Source organism: Nyctereutes procyonoides, unplaced genomic scaffold (assembly GCF_905146905.1).
Source record: "Nyctereutes procyonoides isolate TBG_1078 unplaced genomic scaffold, NYPRO_anot_genome, whole genome shotgun sequence".
Lineage (NCBI taxonomy): Eukaryota > Metazoa > Chordata > Mammalia > Carnivora > Canidae > Nyctereutes > Nyctereutes procyonoides.
The window spans coordinates 40945717-40969135 of record NW_026575043.1 but is presented as its reverse complement, the minus strand read 5'-3'; the positions used below and the strand labels follow the sequence as shown (position 1 = coordinate 40969135).

Sequence of the window (23419 nt, the reverse complement as noted above, 5' to 3'; positions counted from 1 at the left end):
GACACTTGTATTGATGGGATTGTATATGCTAGGTGATGTTAAAAGAGTAACTGACCAGAACCAATTCTATTGTAACTTCAGTTGTAACTCATTCTTAGATAATTAAGGTCTAAATTAATTCAAATGTTTGAGCATCAGTTAGCTAGACCATATGGTGGTGATACTGGTGGTATGGAGTGGAAAGATGGAAATTGAGCATTTCAGGCAAAGCAATAGGAATTGCTGTCAGATCTTGTTACTGGAAATATCAAATGATTGCTAGCCTTGAAATCCTAGGCCTACTAAGATTTCCAATGGAGTATGAAGAAGGAATGTTAGGGGGGAGAGGATGGAAACTGATTTTGTTAATGATATGTAGAGTTAGCATATGTACTACAATGACAGTCCAGAAGAAACCCTGCACCCTCTGGTACTGCTAGTAATTGCATTTGGGATTGGGGAAGATGCCAAAACTCTCTGGTGGTAGCAGAAACCTTAAAGAAAGAGGTTTATCATTTGTCTGGGGAAGGACTAGATACAACTGCATGTGGCCCTGGTCAGGTCTGCTTATGAATGATTTCAGACTTAATGTATTGAATAGATAAGTCTTGTGAAGAAAAAATGAGAGACTAAAACAGCTTGAAGAAAGATAGTTATGAATTTCTATATATGAAGGATTTTTAATAGCATACAGTACTGTATTACCTAGACCTCTCATTAATAGATTACCTACATGATTTTTTTTTTTTTTTTTGGTATCTGAATGCTAAATGGGAATGCATCTTAAAATCAGTGGCATGGGGGATCCCTGGGTGGCTCAGCGGTTTAGGGCCTGCCTTTGGCCCGGGGCGTGGTCCTGGAGTCCCGGGATCCAGTCCCACGTCGGGCTCCCAGTGTGGAGCCTGCTTCTCCCTCCTCCTGTGTCTCTGCCTCTCTCTCTCTCTCTCTCTCTCTCTCTCTCTCTCTCTATCATAAATAAATAAATAAATCTTTAAAAAAAAATAAAAATCAGTGGCATGTTGGAGTTTCTTTTCCTTAGTGGTTTGTAAATTTAATAGTGTGCTTTGAATTTGATGGCATCTGAGTCAATAAAATGCAGAATGTTCTTTTCACTGCTCATTAGCATAAATATGGGGTTTTGTTCTGTTTTGTTTTGTTTTGTTTAAAGGTATTTGTGTTCCATTTAAGTCATCTCAGGTACTGCCAATGGTCTGTATACCACACGATGGAAACACTGGTAATTGAAAATAAAGCTGTGCTATAGAATGTAGGGTTTAGATTAAATATTGAGGCTGTAAATCATACAGAAAAAAAAATGTAAGCTCTTTCTAAGGTCTTTTATTTCTTTGTATTTTAGCATATGTAGTGTTCTGATTGAGAACAGTAGTATGGGGGGGCACCTGGGTGGCTCTGTCAGTTGAGTTTGCCTTTGGCTTGGGTCATGATCCCAGAGTTCTGGGATCGAGACCCAACTTAGGCTCTCTGCTCAGTGGGGAGCCTGCTTCTCCCTCCTGTTTCCCTGCTTGCACATGCTCTCTCTCTGTCAAATAAATAAAATCTTAAAAAAAAAAAACAAAACGGGTGTCTTGGTGGCTCAATTGGTTGGGTGTCTGCCTTCGGCTTAGATCATGATCCCAGGGTCCTGGGATGGAGCCCCGTATCAGGCTCCCTGCTTGGGGGGGGGGCACCTGCTTCTCCCTCTCCCTCTGTCCGCTTGTGCTCTCTGTCAAATAAATATATAAAATCTTTAAAAAAACAAAAACAGTAGTACACAATGTGTTGTTCAGTCGTAGGCCTGCTGTTGTTTACCAGAGAGGTGGTTAAATGCATTATTCTTTCTGCCTCTTCAAGACATTAGTTCCTCAAACTATTTTCAGATTGAAAAATGCAAGAAACTTATTTTTTTTAAATTTTTTTTATTTATTTATGATAGTCAGAGAGAGAGAGAGAGAGAGAGAGAGAGAGAGAGAGAGAGAGGCAGAGACACAGGCAGAGGGAGAAGCAGGCTCCATGCACCGGGAGCCCGATGTGGGATTCGATCCCGGGTCTCCAGGATCGCGCCCTGGGCCAAAGGCAGGTGCCAAACCACTGCGCCACCCAGGGATCCCGCAAGAAACTTATGAGTGGTATTGATTGACCTTAGAGGTGTGATGTTATTCTTAATAGTTATGATTACATGGTTATTAGAAACTTGAGAAGTTGAATTGTCTGTGTAGATTGATTTTTTTCATACTGAATTGAATAGTACTTAAGTTTGTGATGTATAAACAATATACTTGGAATACTCCATAATTTGTACAGAATAGGTTTAGATTAGGCTGTGTGTTTGAGAAATTTTTTATCTTGTTTTAGAGACTATTTTACCAATATTTTATTTTATTTTTTATTTTATTTTTAAAGATTTATCTGTTTGTTTATTTATTTATTTATTTATTTATTTATTTATTTACTTACTTACTTACTTACTTACTTACTTACTTACTGAGACACACACAGAGAGAGAGAGAGAGGCACAGAGACACAGGCAGAGGGAGAAGCAGGCTCCATGCAGGCAACCTGACGTGGGACTTGATCCTGGATCTCCAGGATCACACCCCAGGCTGCAGGCGGTGCTAAACCGTTGCGCCACCCGGGCTGCTCCAATATTTTATTTAAAAAAATTTAACCGATATTTTAATGTTTAGTATGAATAGTAATTTAAGCCAGTATGCTTTTTTATTACCCCTGCTCTCCTTTAATGGGTTAAAAGCAAAATGATAGCTTAAGAGTTTTTTAAATTCAAAATTTAGTTTTTGTCTTCATTATGAATCCATGACTTGAGGTTTGGGAGTGGTTATTTAAATATAGTTATTTAAAAACAAAAAGGGAGAAGTCCCTTTTGCTTCACAGCTTATTTCTTATTAGCCCTGGTTTATTTTTTTTTATTTTTTATTTTTTTTAAAGGTTTTATTTATTCATTCATAGAGACAAAGAGAGAGAGAGAGGCAGAGACACAGGCAGAGGGAGAAGCAGGCTCCACCCAGGGAGCCCGACGTGGGACTCGACGTGGGACTCGATCCCAGGTCTCCAGGACCAGGCCCTGGGGTACAGGCGGTGCTAAACCGCTGCGCCACCGGGGCTGCCCCTTTTTTTTTTTTTTTTTTAAAGGAAGCCCTGGTTTAACGTAGTACCTTTGCCTTCCTTTTCTTTAAAGCATGTTGATGAATTCTACTTCTTGACTTTAGCTGGAAAAGTTTTTTCTCCCTTCTTGTATATATTTAGGTGGTAATCACATGTTTCTCTCTGTTTACATGAGATGTTACTAATTTAAAAGAGTGAGTCTTTTGTATGATCTAAAAGATGGTCTTTTTGTTTTTAATTCATGAGAGACACAGAGAGGCAGAGACATAGGCAGAGGGAGAAACAGGCTCCCCGCGGGGAACCCGATGTGGGACTTGATCCCGTGATCTTGACTGAGCCAAAGGCAGACACTTAACCACTGAGCCACCCAGGTATCCCTAAAAGGATAGTCTTAAGAAAATGGTGTTCTGGTCGAGACAGTTTTTGGTATTTTGGCTATTTAATAATGGAGAACTGCTTCAAAAGAGTAGGTATTTGAACTTGCCATTTTAAACAGAGCCTGCAGTGTAGTGCGTGGTTACTGGATGTTACTGGGTTTTTATTGGCTTGCTTTAAAAAATATGAGTAGCCCCCTACCTAATTGCCAGAATATTAATTTGAACTAGGCCAGTAGAAGATTGATTCTTTTCATTGCACACAGTCTCTATTACTTGAATTTTGTCTCTCTTCTCTTGAGTGTACCTGTTGGCTAGCTGGATTTGGACAGTTTTTAATTGTGAATATGGCAACTAAAAATTCAAATCTGTTTTTTCATTAAGCGTATGCATAAAAGATGGATTTGCATTTTCATTCAGGTTTCTGTTCCTTGTATTTATTTATTTATTATTTATTTATTTATTCATTCATTCATTCATTCATTCATTCATTTAATTATTATTTTTTAAAGATTTTTATTCTTGAGAGAGACAGAGAGTGAGTCCGAGACATAGGCAGAAGGAGAAGCAGGCTCCATCCTGGGAGCCCGATGTGGGACTCGATTCTGGGTCCCCAGGATCATGCCCCGGGCCGAAGGCAGGCACTAAACCGCTAAGCCACCGGGGCTGCCCCTCCTTGTCCATTTTTAGAAAATATTTTATTTATTAGAGAGTGTGAGAGAGCATGAGCAGGGGGAGGGGCAGAGGGAGAGGGCAAACCAGACTCCCCACTGAGCACGGAGCCCACCGCTGGGCTCCATCCCAGTGTCCTGAGATCATGACCTGAGCCAAAGGCAGACCCTTAACCGCTTGAGCCACACAGGCACCCCTGGCTCCTTATTTTGATCTTTCTTACTCTGCATAAAACGGAGTGGAGAGAACCAGAAGCTTGGACAGTCTGTTTACAGACTGGGAGAGGAACATTCCTAAATATTATATTAATATACTAATGAGTAATATGCAGATAGCTGGGTTTGGGACACTGATAGGTATTTTTTGGAAGAATGTAGTTTACTTTCACTTTTCCTAGAATTGGTGTTAAACGTCTTAAGTACTTTGGCAAAACAGGAAAATCATGCTCATTTCTACATGGGCACACTATTGAGTTCCCATGGTAAACTGACCTTCAAATTAAGTTGTCTTTCTAGAAAAGAAACCCCTTATGCAGCTGTGAGTGGGGAGGGTTGTTGTAAAAAGGGTGGGGTTCGGAGATTCTATTTTTGTTCCTTTAGGGCAGGGTCCTGAAGCAAAGCATATTAGAATAAGCAGTGTAAATCTGCAGGTTTCAAAATGACACTGATGTGTTAAATTTTGCCTAGTTTTTTAGTTGCCTTTTTTAAAAAAGTATATTTTTGGTTTTTGCTACCTCATTTGATTAGTTTTCTTTTTCTATTGAGTACATAAGAAATAGGAGTTCATAATTTAAACTTCTAAAAACTTTTTGAGACCCTATTCTAAAACTCTTTGTCTTCATAGGGATTGGTCATTTAGGGGTTTTGTCCCAAAAAATGCAGTTAAAGTTTTATTCTTTGGACAGTAGGAAGCAGGGACAGAGTCTACAATTCATGGTAAGAGATAATCATACTAAATACCTTAAGGGGGAAAATTATAATTAGGAAAATTTAAATTTCCATGATGAGCTATGGATTTCTGGAGTAGGAATGTTTTTTCTTTCTTTTTCTATTTCTTTTTATTATTTTTTTTAAAAGATTTTACTTGAGAGGCAGCATTAGCAGAGGAACAGAGGGAGAAGGAGAAGCAGAATCTCCACTGAGTGGGGAGTCCAACATGGGGCTTGATCCTAGGACCCCTAGGGTCATGACCTGAGCCAAAGGCAGAGGATGCTTAATGCTTAACCGACTAAGCTACCCACAGGTGCCCCTCTTTTTTTTTTTTTTTTTTTTTTAAATAGAATGTTGACTTCCGCATTGCCTTTGAGAGCTCTGATTTGGGGCAAGGTAGGGGAGAAGAAAGGAGGGATGCAAGGGGAAACAAAGTTTACTTTCTTCTTCTTTGTCACAGGTTAACTGGGAGCAAGGAGCAGGGCATTAATATGAGTGTGCAGGAATTTACTTTATGTCAAATTCCCAAAGTTAGACCTCAGAACTAGTCAAAGAAGCAAAAGTCAGGAAACACTTTTCCGGCATTGCAGCTAGTCTTTCTGATCTTTCCATAGTGATTATAAATATTGAACTACCCTCTGGTACTTAAATAAAATGATCTACTTGGCTTTAAAAATTCAGTTAATTTCTAGTGATTTGAATACTTGGATTATCTATCCTCTTTTCTTAAGCTCCCAGACTTAAGTATTTCTTCTATTTTCTGTTAAATTTAAGGGTTTTTTTTCTTTCTTAGGAGATAGGGAATGTTTCATTTAAGATGATGAACTTAAATACTGCCTTATAAAATTAGATTGTGTTTTATTATTTTTTTTAAAGATTTTATTTATTTGAGAGAGAGAGAGAGAGCAACAGAGAGCACAAGTGAGGGAGAAGCAGGCCCCCCACCTAGCAGAGAGCCCTATGGATCATGACCTGAACCAAAGGCAGATGCTTAACCTACTGAGCCACCTAGGCGCCCCTAAAATTAGATTTTAAATTCTTGATTTCAATAGTAAAATGATGCTTACCATGTGATGTCTCATGGAGACCAAGTCAGAAAATTATGTTACAAATTACACATAGAAATTCCTTACAATCCTATTAATTATCTGAGTAGTACGAAGTGAATGTGTTCTGTTATAGAAGTGATTATAAAGAGCAAGTCAGAACACTAAATCTTCACATTTTTAAAAATAAAGATTTTATTTATTTATTTATTTGACAGAGCACAAGCAGGGGGGGAACAGCAGGCAGAGGGGGGGGGGGGAGAAGCAGTTTCCCTGCTGAGCAAGAAGTGGGATATGGGGCTTGATCCCAGGACATTGGGATCATGACCTGAGCCAAAGGCAGACGCTTAACCTACTGAGCCATCCAGGCACCCCAATCTTTACATTCTTAAAATTATAATTGTTCCCCTTTTTAGAAGATTGTATGTGATTCACCGTTTTTTTTTTTTAAGGTATATTTATTTATTTATTTTAGAGAATGCTGCAAATGTGAGTTGGGGACAGGACAGAGGGAGAGGACCTTCAAGCAGACTCTTACTGAACACTGAACTGAAGTGGGGCCTGATCTCAAGACCCATGAGATCATGACCTGAGCTGAAGCCAAGAGTTGGTCGCTTATCTGACTGAGCCACCCAGGTGCCACTGTGATCCATGGCTTTATTTTATTTTATTTTATTTATTTATTTATTTATTTATTTATTTATTTATTTATTTATTTATTTATTTATTTATTTATTTATTTATTTATTTTTTTTGGATCCATGGTTTTAATCTTTGCTGGTCACCATCAGAAAATATCTTCACCAAGATGTCATGTACGATTTATGTACCCCTGCCCCTCCTTTCCTCCCCTGTTGTGTAAGGATTAAGTTTAAAAGGAAGATACTTGTACGTTAAATGATTTTAAAAGGTACAAATAAGGGATTCCTGGGTGGTTCAGTCCTCAGTTGGTTAAGCTCTGCCTTAGGCTCAGATCATGATCCCAGGGTTGGGTGGATCAAGCTTCAAGTTTGGCTCCCTAGTCAGCGTGGAGTCTGCTTTCCCTTTCCTTCTGCCACTTCCCCTGCTTGTGCTCTCACTTTTTCTGTCAAATAAATAAAATATTTTTAAAAAGGTATAAATTGGGCAGCCCGGGTAGCTCAGTGGTTTAGCGCTACCTTCAGCCTGGGGCCTGATCCTGGAGACCCCGGCTCGAGTCCCACATCGTGCTCCTGCATGGAGCCTGCTTCTCCGTCTGTGTCTCTGCCTCTCTCTCTCTCTCTCCCTCTCTGTGCCTCAAATGAATAAATAAATAAAAATCTTAAAAAAAAAAGGTGTTAAATCAAATTTGCTAAAATCGGCTTGATCACAGTTAATCTTTTCTGAGAACATGGTTGTGGCTTCCTTTTGCCTACTTGAGATGGGAAAAGCAGTAACATCCATCTGAAGTGCAGCTAAACTTTGATGTCTAAGAATGCTAGAGCACAATTACTTTGCTTTTGGTCTCTCACATTCTGGGGTTCCCTTTTGGGAAAGCAGCTGTCAGTGTTTCAGCCACTTAAATGCCAACAGATGATCTTAAGTATTGATCACCAACCGAACTGAAATTCTGTGTATTGCAGAGCTTCCTTTGAAAAATGTATTCAGAGTTTTATCCCACCTTTAACCCCACCCAAACAACCATATATATACATATATACATGTACATATATATATAGAATATAAAATGAACTATACTGTGTACCACTAGTGTAGTGACAGATTATACAAGATTGATCTTTGGTGGTTATATATTGAAACAAAGCTTTTTTTTATTATTTTGAACATTATCTTAAGTGTTGCTTGTTCAAGAGACTATCAGCGAAAGGCTCTTTGATACAGAAATGTGATTATAACATGGGGTAAGTGACAGTTCTGGAACTTACTGCGTTTTTGTTTTTCAAGGAGAAGATGGTTGTTTTTTTGGTTAGGAAATGATAATATTTTAGCTGCTTATCTGTGCTCTACAGCTGGCAGAGGAATGCACACGGATCATGAATTTGCGTCTGGATCCCGCAAAACTCATAGACATTAGTGTTTCCAAAAGAGGTAGAAAAGACATATAGAGTCTTTCTCATCATCTTGTTTAGAGATTTCACTGAATGAGGTCACTGATTCAAATTTATATTTATTTTTCCTTTTTCAAAGCATGGACCTAATAGGTATGGGAGAAAAGTCACACTGGGCATGCAGCCATGTGAGAATATTACAGTTGATACTAGAATTGCAGCTCCTTTAAGGATAGGAACTTTGTTTTGTTGATTGCTGCATCATTCCTAGTGCCTAGAATAGTGCCTACCACCTCTAAATATTTATCAAATAAGTGAACCTCTACCACAGTGGACTTGTCATGATAGGTGAATGCAGCCATGCTTTTTGAACTCTTTATTTCTGTTTTATTTATAGTTGACTTCAGCAGCAAAGGTTTTAGAAAACCTGAGGTTTGAACTTCTATTCAAGGAGTAAGACCAAGCCACAGTAACTTTACTCAGCCGATAAATAAAATACTCAGCTGATAAATCATCTCCCCCCATGGAATAATTCCACCCAGCATGCCACAGAGTCCTAGTTTGGGAAGGTCATCTATCAGATATCTGACTCCTTAGCCTGCTATTGAAGGCCTACCGTTATGTCCGGCCTCTCTAGTCTTCTCTTCTTGAACACTCTCTTGATATTCTGATCTCTGTTCCTCAAAAATGCCCCATTTTCTTCCTACTGTGGTATTCATAGCCGTTCTCTCTTGAATTATTCGGGTCCTTTCCTTCTCTTTATTTAGGTCCCATCCAGTCTATAAAACCTGGTTGAAATTCTTCATCTGCTGTGAAGTCTCCCTTCACTGTCCCTTCTCTGAACTCTGAGCACATGCATGTCATTGGACGGTTAACCTCGTAGTACTCTCATACTTTCTGAGTTACAGTGAGCTATTTTTTTTATCATTTTTTGTTTGTAATACTTTTTAAGGGAAATGTATCTTCACATACATTATTTTATGTTTTGATTTTTTTTCTTGAAGACAGAGACTGAGCATATCTTATTTTTACCAAATGATTCATTATTATTTTAAAGTAAAAATCGGGATTCCTGGGTGGCGCAGCGGTTTGGCGCCTGCCTTTGGCCCAGGGCGCGATCCTGGAGACTCGGGATCGAATCCCACATCGGGCTCCCAGTGCATGGAGCCTGCTTCTCCCTCTGCCTGTGTCTCTGCCTCGCTCTCTCTGTGTGTGACTATCATAAATAAAATAAAAATTAAAAAAAAATAAAGTAAAAATCATAGATAATATATACCTACTGATATAACTTAAAAGGAATAAAAACTAATATGTATTTCAGGATTCAAGTGCTCAGCAAAAATTATAGTCTAGTAAGAAAAGGTCCTGCAGATTTACAGACCTCCAAATTTTCTTCTGTATTGTGTTGTACCTTTTAAATATATTAAGACTGGGGCACCTGGGTTGCTCAGTGGTTGAGCATCTGCCTTTGGCTTGGGTTGTGATTGTAGGCTTCTGGGATTAGTCCTGCTCAGGCTTCCCACAGGGAGCCTGCTTTTCCCTCTGCCTGTGTTTCTGCCTCTCTCTATATACCTCTTATGAATGAGTGAATGAATGAATGAATAAATAAATAAATAAATAAAATAAAACTCTGTAAGACTAAACTTGATACTTAATACAGTTTGTATCTCAAGTTGTAAATTATGAATAGCTTTATTTCCAATATAGTAGGTGGTTAATATGGCCCCTGAGTTATAAAATTTAAATGAAAAGTTACTGGGAGACAAAAATTCTACTTGTAAAATGGTTAAAAACACTTTGTTATTGCATATTTAGCCTACTTTTATGGTTCTTTTATTTATTTTTATTTTTTTTTTTACTTTTATGGTTCTTAGTGAAAAATTTTTTTCTGAAAGTTATGGATGTAATATGCTATATTAACTCCTTAATTTTAGGATTTTAATATTTAATACAGTTTTATTTATGTGACTTCATGTCATGTAATAGCCCAAAAGAATGAGTTGTCTACCAATACTGAGAGACATCATAACAGAGGAATCAGGTTCTAGAGCACTTGGGTGGCTCAGTTGGTGCTCCATGAGGAGTCTACTTGAGATTCTCTTTTTCTCTCTCTCTGCAACCCCCCCCCCCCCTTTTTGCTCTTGCTCTCAAATAAATACATCTTTGAAAAAATCAAAGACCCAAGTCTGGTCAATTGGGTCTTTTATCTATCTGTAAATGTCAGATTGTTGCATAGTTATGACAAGAATTCTTTGTGTTTAGATCATACTTTTCTGCCCGATTTTTTTCCCTTACACATGAAAGATCCCTTGGTAGAAGCCAGTTGTACAAAATATCTATGTTACCAAGTCCAAGTCTAGATCTCTGATCTTTGTTTTTTAAAGTACTGGTTCATATAGTGGCAGAGGCTTAGTTGAGAAACTATCAGAAATGATGATTGATTGAGAAAAACTCTTAAATAGGAGTATGTGTGGGTTCCTGGAAAGTTCTTTCTGTTCTGTAGTTTCTAAAGGCATGGTGAGGCCTGACTAGGCATTTTGGACAATTAAACATTCTAAAATCTGTTTTGACTAAATAGTCAACATTGTAACACTTTAAAAAATAATATATCAAGTCACAGCATTTTGACTCATAAAGTCTTGTGGGGAAATCTAAGTGGCTTAACTTGATTCTTAGGATATTTATAAACTACTGGTTTTTCTTTTGCAGATTGTCTTGTGAAACCTTCTAATAGAGAAAGTTCTTGGGGCAAACTTCATTTGGTAAGTTTGCTGTATTCTTCCCCACCCCCCGCCAACCCCCATGCTGTTTTGAGTAGCAAAAACTAATTTACAAATAATTTGTGGGGTTCTGTTTGTCTACGTACATAATTATTTATTTTATTTTTATTTTTATTTTTTTTTCGTACATAATTATTTAGATGAGTTTTTATATGTTCACTTTAATGTTAAATCTCTAAATATGTTTTTTTTTTTAACTAGGGCTCAATGCAGATTTTTTTTTCCCATATACAATTTGCCATAATAAAGTATACTGTACTTGAAAACTTGTATTTGGGGCAGCCCGGGTGGCTCAGTGGTTTAGCGCCGCCTTCAGCCCAGGGCCTGATCCTGGAGTCCAGGGATCGAGTCCCACGTCAGGCTCCCTGCATGGAGCTTGCTTCTTCCTCTGCCTGTGTCTCTGCCTCTCTCTCTCTCTCTCTCTCTCTCTGTCTCCATGAATAAATAAATTAAATCTTTAAAATAAATAAATAAATGAATAAATAAATAAATAAGAAAACTTGTATTTAAGTTGAGATTAAATGAGGACGCCGCATTGAGATTAAATGAGGATGCCTGGGTCGCTCGTCTGACTTTGTCTCTGCCCCCCCCCCCCCGTCTCCATGAATAAATAAATTAAATCTTTAAAATAAATAAATGAATGAATGAATGAATGAATAAATAAATAAATAAATAAATAAATAAATAAATAAATAAGAAAACTTGTATTAAGTTGAGATTAAATGAGGATGCCTGGGTCGCTCGTCTGACTTTGGCTCGGGTCGTGACCCTGGAGTCCTGGGATCGAGTCCCACTTAGGGCTCCCTTCATGGAGCCTGCTTCTCCCTTTGCATATGTCTCTGCCTCTCTCTGTATCTTTCATGAATAAATAAAATACAATCTTTAGAAAAAATGAGTTATAGCCCCAATATATTGGTTAGAATAGACCGTTCTTAATAAATAACATGGAATTCTTTTAAATTGAAACTTGATTCTTGTTTGGGCTTCCTTAAATTGTTATGTATCTATATAAAAAGGCCTCATCACTAGACTTAGTGGTACTAATGTGACATTTAAGTAGAAAAGTTTTAAAAATTTAATTCCATCTCCAGTGTGGTTATTAATCACTGTTCTTCTTTTCATAGACTTGTATGTATCTGTGACTACTTCAGCCTTTATTACTGCCTCTTGTTTCTATCATTTAAGAAATTATAATCTAATTTTATTGAAAAGAGAAGTTGTTGCTTTAGTTTTAACTTTCTAGATCCACATCAATACCTTACTCTGCAATGTTTACCATGACATTGCTTCCAGAATAAGGATCAGGCTCATTAGCGTGGTATTTTAAGCTCTTGAAGTGGGCTTTTTTTTTTTTTTTTAAAGATTTTATTTATTCATGAGAGATGCAGAGGCAGAGACATAGGCAGGAGAAGCAGGTTCCCTGCAGAGAGCTTGATGCAGGACTCAATCCCAGGACCCCAGGATTATGACCTGAGCCAAGGGCAGACGCTCAATCACTGAGCCACCCAGGCATCCCAACAAGTGGACTTTAAACATAGCCCCTTCAACTAATCACCCATTTCTCCCATATTCCTAGGACATCTTTTGCTGTAGCCACATTGACCTACTTTCCCTTGAGGACTTTCCAATATGCCTTTTTTGGGGTCTCATTCTTTGCTTGTGCCATTCCTGTTTCCTCTGCCTCAGTAGCTCAGAATCTGACTGGTTCAACTATTAAAAAGCTCAGTTGTTCTAAAAAGCCTTCCGTGGGTACCCAGACCAGAATCTATTTTTCTGTCTTTTGCATCCTCATGGAGTTCTATGTTTACACTCTGCCTTACTAGTTACCTGTTTGTTGTCCTCACAAAATAGTGAACACCTTGAAGGCAAACCTATGCTCATATTTGAATTTCAGGTCACACATTTCCAGAGTCCTGGGATACAGGACTTCTCACTATAATTTGATTTTAAGTAGGATTTTTGTTTGTGGTGTGTATAGGTATGTGTTTGATGAGAATAAGGGGAAAGAATAGATCCTGTGCCATCTCTTTAATTTAGGAAATTATTTAGTTTTTAATTTAGTAGAGATTAGTTATAATCTTGTTGATTCAGGGTACTGTTTTTTTCCTTCTTTCTGTATAATGAAGGATTTATATGATATATGTAATCTGTGACCTTATAGTCTGAGTAGCTCAGTATCTTACTTGGTTGAGTTTCTGTTTGTGAGTGTAAGTTTTAGTTATTGAGAAAGAAATTGGGTAATTCCTCTTTTACAGGTGCCTGAAAGATGAGATACTTTGTTCACTAGGAAGATTGATATTTTCTTTCTCAGAAGTCACATCTATGGGATGGTACTAATGATGGAGCCCAGAGAAGCCTGCTGATCCTAGTGTCCAAATTCTCATGCATATCTTAAGAGCAATCATTTGACTCTGATGCTTAGAATAAGAATAATATCCTTTATTTGGCCCAGTGGGCCCATATTAGACCTTTAAAGAAAGAAATGTAATCCTAATGCGTTATTTGACTCTGCAGGTTTAATTTTTACATTGGCATAATAATGTAAATGTATATTGATTTTTAATTTTAGAAACATTGACTTGAGATAAGACATCTAAGACCTGTATTTGCAAAACAATGAATTAAAGTGTTAACATTTTTTGAAAGTGTTACATTCTCATCTTAAGAAACTTGGTCTAGGTTTGGAGGGAAAGATGGCAGATTATGAAATTAATTTTGATGCCAGGAAACATTATTTGAATTAGTGTAACATGGGTCCCAGATTAAGAGAGACTAAAGAGATAGGACAACTAGATTCATTCAGTATGTGATCCTAGACTGGATCCTTTATTGAGGGAAAAAATTATTGTGAGGGATAAAATTGGTTAAGTTGACCAAATTGGAATATCAAAGGTAGATTAATGTACTATATCAATGTTAAGCTTTCTAAATTTCAAATCTAGTACTGTGATTATGAGATTATTTTTGTTCTTAGTAGGTATATACTGAAGTAGTAAGGAGTACAGAGGCATGGTGTATACAACTCTTATTTATTTTTTAAAAAATATTTATTTCTTATTTTAAAGAGAGAGCAGGGTGGGAGGGGCAAAGGGACAGAGAATCTTAAGCAAACCCAGTGTGCTGAGTGTAGAGTCCAGTGCAGGGCTAAGTCTCAGGACCCTGAGATCTGACCAAGATGCTTAACTGACTGAGCCACCAAGTGCCACTACAATTCTCCTTTAAAAAAAAAAAAAAGATTTTATTTATTCATTTGAGAGAGAGAGAGAATATGAGAGGAGGGGAGAGGGAGAAGCAAACTCCCCATTGAGCAGGGACCACCAACATGGGGCTCAATCCCAGGACCCTACGATTATGACCTGGTCTGAAGGCAGCCATCTGAGCCACCCAGGTTGCCCTACAGCTCTCTTTTAAATGGTTCAAAAATAATAATTAACTGTGTGTATGTACCAACGTGTTTGTGTGTATGTGTGTACTTTAAAAATAGGGCAGTGGTGGAAACTATCCTATCCAAATTCTCTGTATATAACGGAATGTCTTAGTTAATGATTTAAAAGGTGCTTATTTCTATATGCTAGTAACTATACTAAGGACACCTATGCATTATTTTTTAACCCTTGTAATTCTTTTATGCAATTGTTAATTTTCATTTATAGATGAAGAAACAGAGGCTCAGAGATATTAACATACCTAACCCAGCTCTCAAGGTCATAGAGTTAGTAATATTGCAGACTCAGAACTCATATCTCATTTGCCTGTAGAGCCATTGCTCTATACCTCTTACTATTTTTTAATTAATTAATTATAGAGAATGGGAGTGGGGGAAGAGGCAGAAGGGGAGAGAGAAAATCCTCAAGCAGACTTCCCATAGGGCGCAGAGCCTGACATGGGGCTTGATCTCAGGACCCTGAGATCATGACCTGAGCCAAAGTCAAGAGTCTGACACTTAACTGAGCCACCCAGGTATACCCCTACACCTCTTGTTGTTTTTTAAACTGAGGTCATTATCCTCACACTCTGCCTTAGGTTAAGTGAAAACCTTTTATGCAATATTGAGTTTCACTTTATTTTATTTATGATTTTATTTATGTATTCATTAGAGACACACAGAGAGGCAGAGACACAGACAGAAGGAGAATTATTTATTTAAAGATTTTATTTATGTATTCATTAGAGACACAGAAAGAGAGAGAGAGAGAGGCAGAGACACAGAGGGAGAAGCAGGCTCCATACAGGAAGCCTGATGTGAGACTCGATCTCGGGACTCCAGGGTCACGCCCTGGGCCGAGGGCAGGCACTAAACCTCTGAGCCACCCAGGGATCCTCTGAGTTTCTTTTTAAAAAAAACTTTGAGGGGCACCTGGGTGGCTCAGTGGTTGAGAGTCTGCCTTTGGCTCAGGTCGTGATCTCAGGGTCCTGGGATCGAGTCCTGCATCAGCTCCTGCAGGGAGCCTGCTTCACCCTCTGCCTATGTCTCTGCCTCTCTTTGTATGTTTCTCCTGAATAAATAAAACCTTTAAAAAAATCCTAAAAAATATTCTAAAGATTTTTTAAAAAATTTAAAAAACTTTGTAAAATTTATTTTAATTACAAATGTAAAGTAATTCTAAAAGTATAAAAACTAAAAGTCCCCATTCTCACTTCTCTTTCTTAGAAGGGTAACTTTATCAATGATAAAAATTCCTGTATGATTTTTCTGTGCATGTGAACATGCTTTGGAATTAGTACAAATAATGCTTATGCATATTTTTATTTTAACCTTTTAAATTACAGAACATTGGGCAGCCCCGGTGGCGCAGCGGTTTAGCGCCGCCTGCAGCCCAGGGTGTGATCTGGAGACCCTGGATCGAGTCCCATGTCAGGTTCTCTGCATGGAGCCTGCTTATGTCTCTGCCTCTCTCTCTTCTCTCTCCCTGCATCTCTATGAATAAATAAATAAAATCTTTAGAAAAAAATAAAATAAATAACAGAACATTAACACTTCTACCAAGTTGCAGTGGAAATTAGTCTTTAGAGACTATACTATAGATGCTTAGAATGCTCGTTGCTGCTGGATTTGTCCCATAACTTTTTTACTCTAAGATTATTTTTAGTGTTTTATGAAGTTTGATTATATGTAGTCTTTACATTTTTAAAAATTCTTTTTATTTTTTAAAGGATTTTATTTTTAAGTAATCTCTACACCCAATGTGAGGCTCGAACCCGTAATCCTGAGATTAAGAGTTGCATGCTCCATCAACTGAGCCAGCCAGACACCCCTAATTACATTTTTTAAAATTGAGTTACAATTTATATCACATGAAACTTAACTTTTAAACTATATATATATATATATTTCAGTACTTTCGGAAAGGCATTGTGGATTTTGGATTTAACTAGTGGAAATTGGCTGGGTGGTATTTAACTTGTTCTTGGCTGACTCTGGTCAGGTCTGCAGGTCCATATATATTTAGTTCTTTAATTAGAATATGGCCAGGTTAGGGGGAAAATTGCCAATTTTGTCCTTTTTTTTCTTTGTTTTCTTTTTAAAGATCCAGGCGTAAAAGAAAGAAAAGCCTTGCCAGACACTGAAGAAGGGACGGGGATTTCTCCTCCTAATCTGGGCCTCCTGTCATGGTAAGTGAAAAGAAATCACAAGAAAACTAGAATTGAACTTTATCCTGAAATGAAATGGAACACTAAATGGGGCTATACATTTTTGTTTTTGTAAATCATTTTACTTTTCTTTTCTTGAACTCTCTTCTTGTTACCTTTCTTTTATTGTTTACTTAATAATGAATTAGAATAGTTTATTTTTATATAGTCCTATGGATTAGATATTGTCTCTTACTTTTCAGTCAGGTAATAAGTGGAGTAAAGACTAAAATTCATGGTTCTTGGATTTTAGATTTTCTTTCTTTTTCTTTTTTCTTTTTTCTTTCTTTCATTCATGAGAGACAGAGAGAGAGAGAGCCAGAGACACAGGCAGAGGGAGAAACAGGCTCCATGCAGGGAGCCCATTGTGGGACTTGATCCCGGGTCCCCAGGATAACACCCTGGGCTGAAGGCGGCGCTAAACCGCTGAGCCACCTGGACTGCCTGGGTTTTAGATTTCTTAATCCTTTTCTAGGAAGCAAGATGACGTGAAAACTGTGTGTGTTTGGTGTGTTTGTAGAAGAATTGTGATGTGGTCATACACATATTCTTTAGGATTTCACCTTTCTGGATAGAAATAAATCCCTGCCTTCACATTTTGGTCTATTTAAGGCACTTTCTTTATCCCAACAAAGGTGAAGCAGTTTTGCACACTCCCTACCTACATCTTTCACTGAAAAGAGCACGTAATGGACATTTCAGTGACTTGTGGGCCATTTAGGGCCCAGTCCAAGCAGAGAAGATGGAGCAATGATCCAACCACATTTCTATCAATTCTGAGAATATGTAAACAGTGCTCCAAGGCTTAAAAAAGAAATGGTGTCCTGTAACATTGTCCTGCTTCTACCTTGTTTTGTTTCCTAGATCCAAATTCTGTTTCATTCTGGTGCACAAAGAAAGAATTGAAAAGGCCATGTTAATTTCAAGCTTCATTAAGGATATGGGTGGAAAATGCTTTTCAAAATTAAAAACAAACTAAAACACAACAGAAAAACTAGCTGTGCAGAAATGTCATACTGAAAGAAGGAGAGAAGTAATTGCTTTCATTTTGAAGCTAGGCCAATTTTTTCTTAGGCCATAACAACTTTTTGATATATCCTATATCTGAACATTGATGAACTTTTAATATTATTTTTCTAGACTACATTTTATTTTATTGGTTTTCCTGTAGAGTTTTTAATGAATTGAAAAAGTGTTTGCTTAATATTTGTATGTAATGAATACCAGTGCTAATGAATAACAACAGGCTTATATTTATAAAAGCAGCTCTATTCTGTACTGAGGGGCTTTTATTGTATACCATGTAGCTAGCAACATGGTCCTCGTCCTGGTGCTGTTGGGGTCTCCGTTGGTGTCCTGCAGATACTCTTCTGGTGTATTCTTGAGATTCTTTTGTGTGTTATAGTTGGAGAGCAGTATGGCCATGTGTCTTTTTTTTTTTTTCCAATTTCTCATAAAGTAACATAAGTTTTTATAAATACTCATTGATAATTCTACCACCAAAACCCATGATTGTATTCCTTTTTCTCTGGTTCATGTCTATATGTATACTTTACGTAGTTGGAATTAAAGCATAATTAAATTTCTATTTTGCTTATTTCACTAAAAGAATTAAACATTTTTTTCCATGTTGATTTTGGATTCCTGATGTTCATTTTACTAGCTATATAACATTTTGCAAGTTGCTGAACCATCGATTTAATTAATGTTAATTAATTGATATATTCTGTTTCAGCATTTTGGTCATATATGCTTAATCCTTATTTTTTGTATAGAACATTCAGGAGTGCTGAATTGTCTGTCTTTTCAAAATATTAATTATTTTTCAAAAAAGATTTTATTTATTTATTCATGAGAGACATACAAAGAGAGGCAGAGACACAGGTAGAGGGAGAACCGGGCTCTCCATAGGGAGCCTGATGCAGTACTTGATCCCAGGACCTTGGGATCACACCCTGAGCTGAAGGCAGATGCTCAACCACTGAGCTACCAAGGTGTCCCTCTTTTTTTATATATATTTTATTTCTTTATTTGACAGAGAAGGAGCACAGGCAGGTGGAGTGGCAGGTAGAGGCAGAGGAAGAAGGGAACCTGATGTGGGACTTGATCCCAGGACTCTGGAGTCATGACCTGAGCCAAAGGCAGATGCTTAACTGACTGAGCCACCCAGGCAACACAAATTTTCTTTTTAAAAATGCAAACCTCTGTATTAATTTGAATAACATCTCTCTCTTATGCTTGTAAAGATTCTTAAATAAGATTAAAGTCTTTTTTGAGAGGTTAAGCAGTAGGAGAATACATTTTCATGTTTTATTATGGAAATCTCAAGCTTATACAAAGAGAATAGTTCAGTGAACCCTCATACTCATCAGTCCACTGCAGTAATCGCTAATTCGTGGCTGTACTTGTTCTTCTGATTTCCTCACCGTCAACTCTTGGTTTATTTTGAAATAAATCCCAAGCACTGTATCAAGAGAAATTTATATATATTTTTTGAGAAATTTATATTTTTGATAGCCTTCAATACCAGTCTTAAGAATAATGACTGGAATTGACAATGGGACTGAGAATTATTTTCATTTTTACATTTTGTCAAGTATTCCTACACATATTTTACTCTGAGCAGGCATTTTTTTTTTTTTATCCTGGAACACTGTATACGAATTAAGTTAATAGGCATTTTGACTTCTTGGCAGTTTCTGCTTCCTGTGTTCCTTAAATATTTATTTGTGATGTTGACTTCCCCTTGGAGGCATGGACTACCTCTCTTACCTGCATAAGTAGATAGCATAAACTAGCTTGAACTGTGATACTAGTCCCTTTTCAAGATTTTGTAGGTAGCCCCACTGACCTTAGGGAACTGGTAGAGACTAAGAAGTGCCAGATTCCACAATGCCTGGTGTTCCTCAACAATACCAGGAAATCGACCATGTGGAATATATGCTCCCTAATACTAATAAATTACTACTTGCAGCCTGGGAGAAATTCTGCAAGCCTCTTAGGAGGCCAAGACTTGCCAGTTTGTTTCTTCCTTTTTGTCTCCTTCCTCTTACCAACCATCTCAAGTTTGACCTCCTTTTTCACCCATCAAACTTAAAAACTAAAATAAAGTAGGCAATTAATTCAATTTATATGTTAGCCAAGTAATGTTTTTTGAAATACTATTCGTCTAGGATGTCAGTGAGTAGCTTGTCCTAATGTTAATTTAGTCCTTGTTGATTAAATGCATTTTATGTACAAGGGGAAAAAATCAGCTCTAAAGGTAATGTGAATTGAGATAGTCTTTTAAAAAGAGCACTTATTTTATTTGACTATGAAAAATTATTACTTCACATCTTGTCTTGCTCAGTTCTCTGTTTTCTTTTGTTCAAATTAATTCATTCCATTTTCAGTTTTCACTGGCTACTTCGGTTATATATGTTGGCATGGATTAGCACCCAAGTGAATGTGCCAGCAAAATAGATTTGTAATGGCTTCTCATTTTTGGTTTTGTTTTTAGCTTGCTACATTATTTTAATTCTGTGCTTTTTAAAGGTTAGTAAAAACTTGGTTTGGTAATCACTTGAAGAAATAAGTGCCTCTGTAAAATGATCTTCAAGAGAATAAAACTTTAGGCCTATATATTTGAGTTTAAAAAGTTTAATGTGATGCTGAGGAGGCATGTTTACAGTATACTTTTATGTAATAATTTTTTTTAAGATTTATTTATTTTAGAAAACCAGAGGAGGGGCAGAGGGAGAGGGAGAGAATCTTAAGCAGACTCCCCACTAAGTGCGGAGTCCCAGGCAGGGCTCCATCTCGTAACCCCCAGATTACAACCTGTGCTGAAATCAAGAGTCAGATGCTTAACTGACTGAGACACCCAGGCGCCCCTTTTATGTAATAATTTTTAAAAGCATTCCCCCTCATAGTGCTTCCTGCTTCTCCCCTGTTAATTTATGAGAAAAATCTTCCTAAATTCAAGATTCCTCGTATCTTTTCTCTTAGTTCTCAGTGTAAATGCTCAGTGTTCTTTGAGTCAAGAGCTACCTCTTAAGAATGGAAATAGAATTGGTTAAAAAGAAAAAAAAGGTAACACATAGAAAAATCAATTCCTTTCACATATGACTGTGTCCCTTGTTATATCTTCACTCAGTGATTGACCTTGGAGGAAATGACTGAAGAGGGATAAAATGGAACAGATTGACACAGAACTCTTCATCTAACAAATTATAGGAGCAGAGCCTTTTTTACAAACCTTTGTATACCCCAAGTAATTATATTTTTAGAGGCTTTGAGCCACACGATATCAACCTTACTAAAATATACCGCCTTAGATTTTTTTTTGTTATAAGAAACTGAGTAGATTTTTGTACTTTTGCTTTTATAATTATTCATCAGCTGTAATTTCTGAATTCATCATGGTGAATACCTCACAGCCCTAAGGATGTGACTCTATTAACATAGGATTTGTTTTCAAATATAATGACTTTATTTAATGATGAGTGGTGTTTTGTAAGTATTTTTTGGATTTCATGAAGCATTTATAAAGTTTTATTTTTAGAACTCAAAGTCACTAATTTCTTTCTATATTTTAAATATCAAACATTTAAAAGGCTCTTAAAATTCTTGTGCCTCAAAATAAAGTGGCTCCTTAGAAGGGGATGAAATGGGCCTAGTCAGCCAAGTAGCCAAGAGACTGGTTTTATAATGGTAGATGGGGGAGGGATTGTTATTCAATCTTTGTATGGCTTTTCTTGTCACAGATTAGCACTAGGAGGATAGTTTTAGAGAACGTCTGACCTCAGATGAAATCACTTGAATGGTATTTAGGTTTTGCAGTGTAGTAGAGCAACAGTTCTCCAAGTCTTTGCTTTGAGGATCCCTTCTTACATTCCTTACTTAGGACCCCAGAGAGATTTTGTTTATATGGGGTATGTCTGTCTATACTTACTGTATTAGAAATTAAATCTCAGAAGTCTTTAAAATGTTCTGTTTTTGTTTAAAAATAACAGTAATTGGGGTGCGTGGCTGGCTCAGTTGGTAGAGTGTGCAGACCTTGATCTTAGGGTTGGGAGTTTGAGCCCCATGTTGGGTATAGCAATTACTTAAAAATAAAATCTTAAAAAAGTAATAATAACCAACTAAATGTTAATGTGAATAACATTTTTTATGAAAAATAACTTTTTCCTCATCCAGAAATAGTGTAAACAGTGGTGTTATTTTAAAATTTTTACAAATCTCTTTAATGTTTTGCTTAGTAGATGATAGCAAGATCATCATATCTACTTCTGTATTTAATTTGTTAAAATATGTTGCTGAAAAAAATGTTGAAATATGTGAAATAAATAAATCCAGCCTCACACAGATATGTAGTTAGAAGAATATTTTCCATCTGGAAGATATTCTGTATATTTTTCTGTTATGCCAAAACTTGAGAGGTAAGACTTGTGTTTTATTTATTTATTTTTGACAAGTAAGATTTCTTTAAAGGTTCCAATGTGGAATCTGAAACCATATCAGTGAACTTTTTATATTGTATTAGATTTTTTTTTTTTAAGAATTAGGTTTTTTTTTGTTTTTTTGTTTTTTTAAGATTTTATTTAAGGGTACACCTGGGTGGCTCAGAGGTTAAGCATCTGCCGTTGGCTCAGGGCATGATCCTGGTGGTCCTGGGATTGAGTCCCACAATGAACAATGAACTCTCTGCATGTAGCCTGCTTCTCCCTCTTCTTCTGTCTCTGTCTCTCTCTCTCTGTATCTCTCATGAATAAATAATCTATCTTTTTAAAATATAGACATATTTCTTCATATAACTTATTTTATTTTTAATTTTTAAAAATTAAATGCTAGGCTTGGAGCTGAACTTGGGGCTTTGAACTCATAACTCTAGGATTAAGACCTGAACTGAGATCAAGAGTTGGATGCTTAAACCAACTGAGTCACCCAGGTGCCCCTATAATTTCTTCTAAAAACCACATTTGCTAGTATTGCCACTGATTTCATCAGAGAAGGCTGCTTATGGGACGCCTGGGTGGCTCGGGTTGAGTGCCTGCCTTCGGCCCCGGATGTGATCCTGGAGACCTAGGATCGAGTCCCGTGTTGGGCTCCCTGCATGGAGCCTGCTTCTCTCTTCTCTGCCTGTGTCTCTGCCTCTCTCTCTCTGTGTCTCTCATGAATAAATAAATAAAATCTTTATTTTTTTAAAAAAGGAAGAGGCTGCTTAAATATTGGGAAGCTGTGAAGTTCTTTATTTTAGTAGATGATAGGTTTCCCAAGAATCAGATTTTCACATAAAAGCATCTTATCAGGGACGCCTGGGTGGCTCAGCAGTTGAGCATCTGCCTTCGGCTCAGGGCTTGATCCCGTGATCCTGGAGTTCCAGGATTGAGTCCCATATTGGACTACCTGCAGGGAGCCTGCTTCCTCCTCTGCCTATGTCTCTGCCTCTCTCCATGTGTCTCTAATGAATAAATAAATAAAATCTTTTTTAAAAAAGGGACTTTATTGTTAGCAATTAATAATTGCATTTGGAGGGAAAAATCGGCCAGCTTAAGCCTGAATTATAGTTTGTCAGTTGTTCTTTCAATTAAAACGGCATTTAAGGAAAAAACTAGGTAGTTCAGCTTCTAACTAAAACAATTGCACAAATGCTTTACCTTGAGACCACCATAAGTCATTATGTGTCAGAAGTGTTTCATGTTATTTCCTGTATAAAAAAGACTTCACTGAAGTGTCAAGATTTAATAAAATTTCATCTTTTCCCCCCCTGCTTTATCAAGGACATTTTAAGTGAAATTGGTGTCATTGATTATACTAAGGTGCCAGTACTTTATCTACTAAGTCTTTTTGTACTGTTAGTACAAATGTCAGCACAGTGAA

General features: G+C 37.1%; 1 protein-coding gene across 9 annotated transcripts in view; it reads left to right on the top strand.

Annotated features, from left to right (window-relative positions):
- MTMR3 (myotubularin related protein 3) overlaps window positions 1–23419 on the top strand; it is a 140669-nt gene that overhangs the window by 70569 nt on the left and 46681 nt on the right. For 6 of the 9 annotated variants that reach the window (XM_055322431.1, XM_055322422.1, XM_055322432.1 and 3 more), the window contains exons 2-3: window positions 10857–10909; window positions 16456–16540. In XM_055322431.1, coding sequence (XP_055178406.1) covers window positions 16538–16540 — 3 coding nt within the window. In that variant the 5' untranslated portion in view covers window positions 10857–10909; window positions 16456–16537. Of the gene's footprint in view, window positions 1–6734; window positions 6757–10856; window positions 10910–13182; window positions 13258–16455; window positions 16541–23419 lie in introns of those variants that run through there. The other 3 variants (XM_055322427.1, XM_055322426.1, XM_055322428.1) reach the window with 3 other exon arrangements.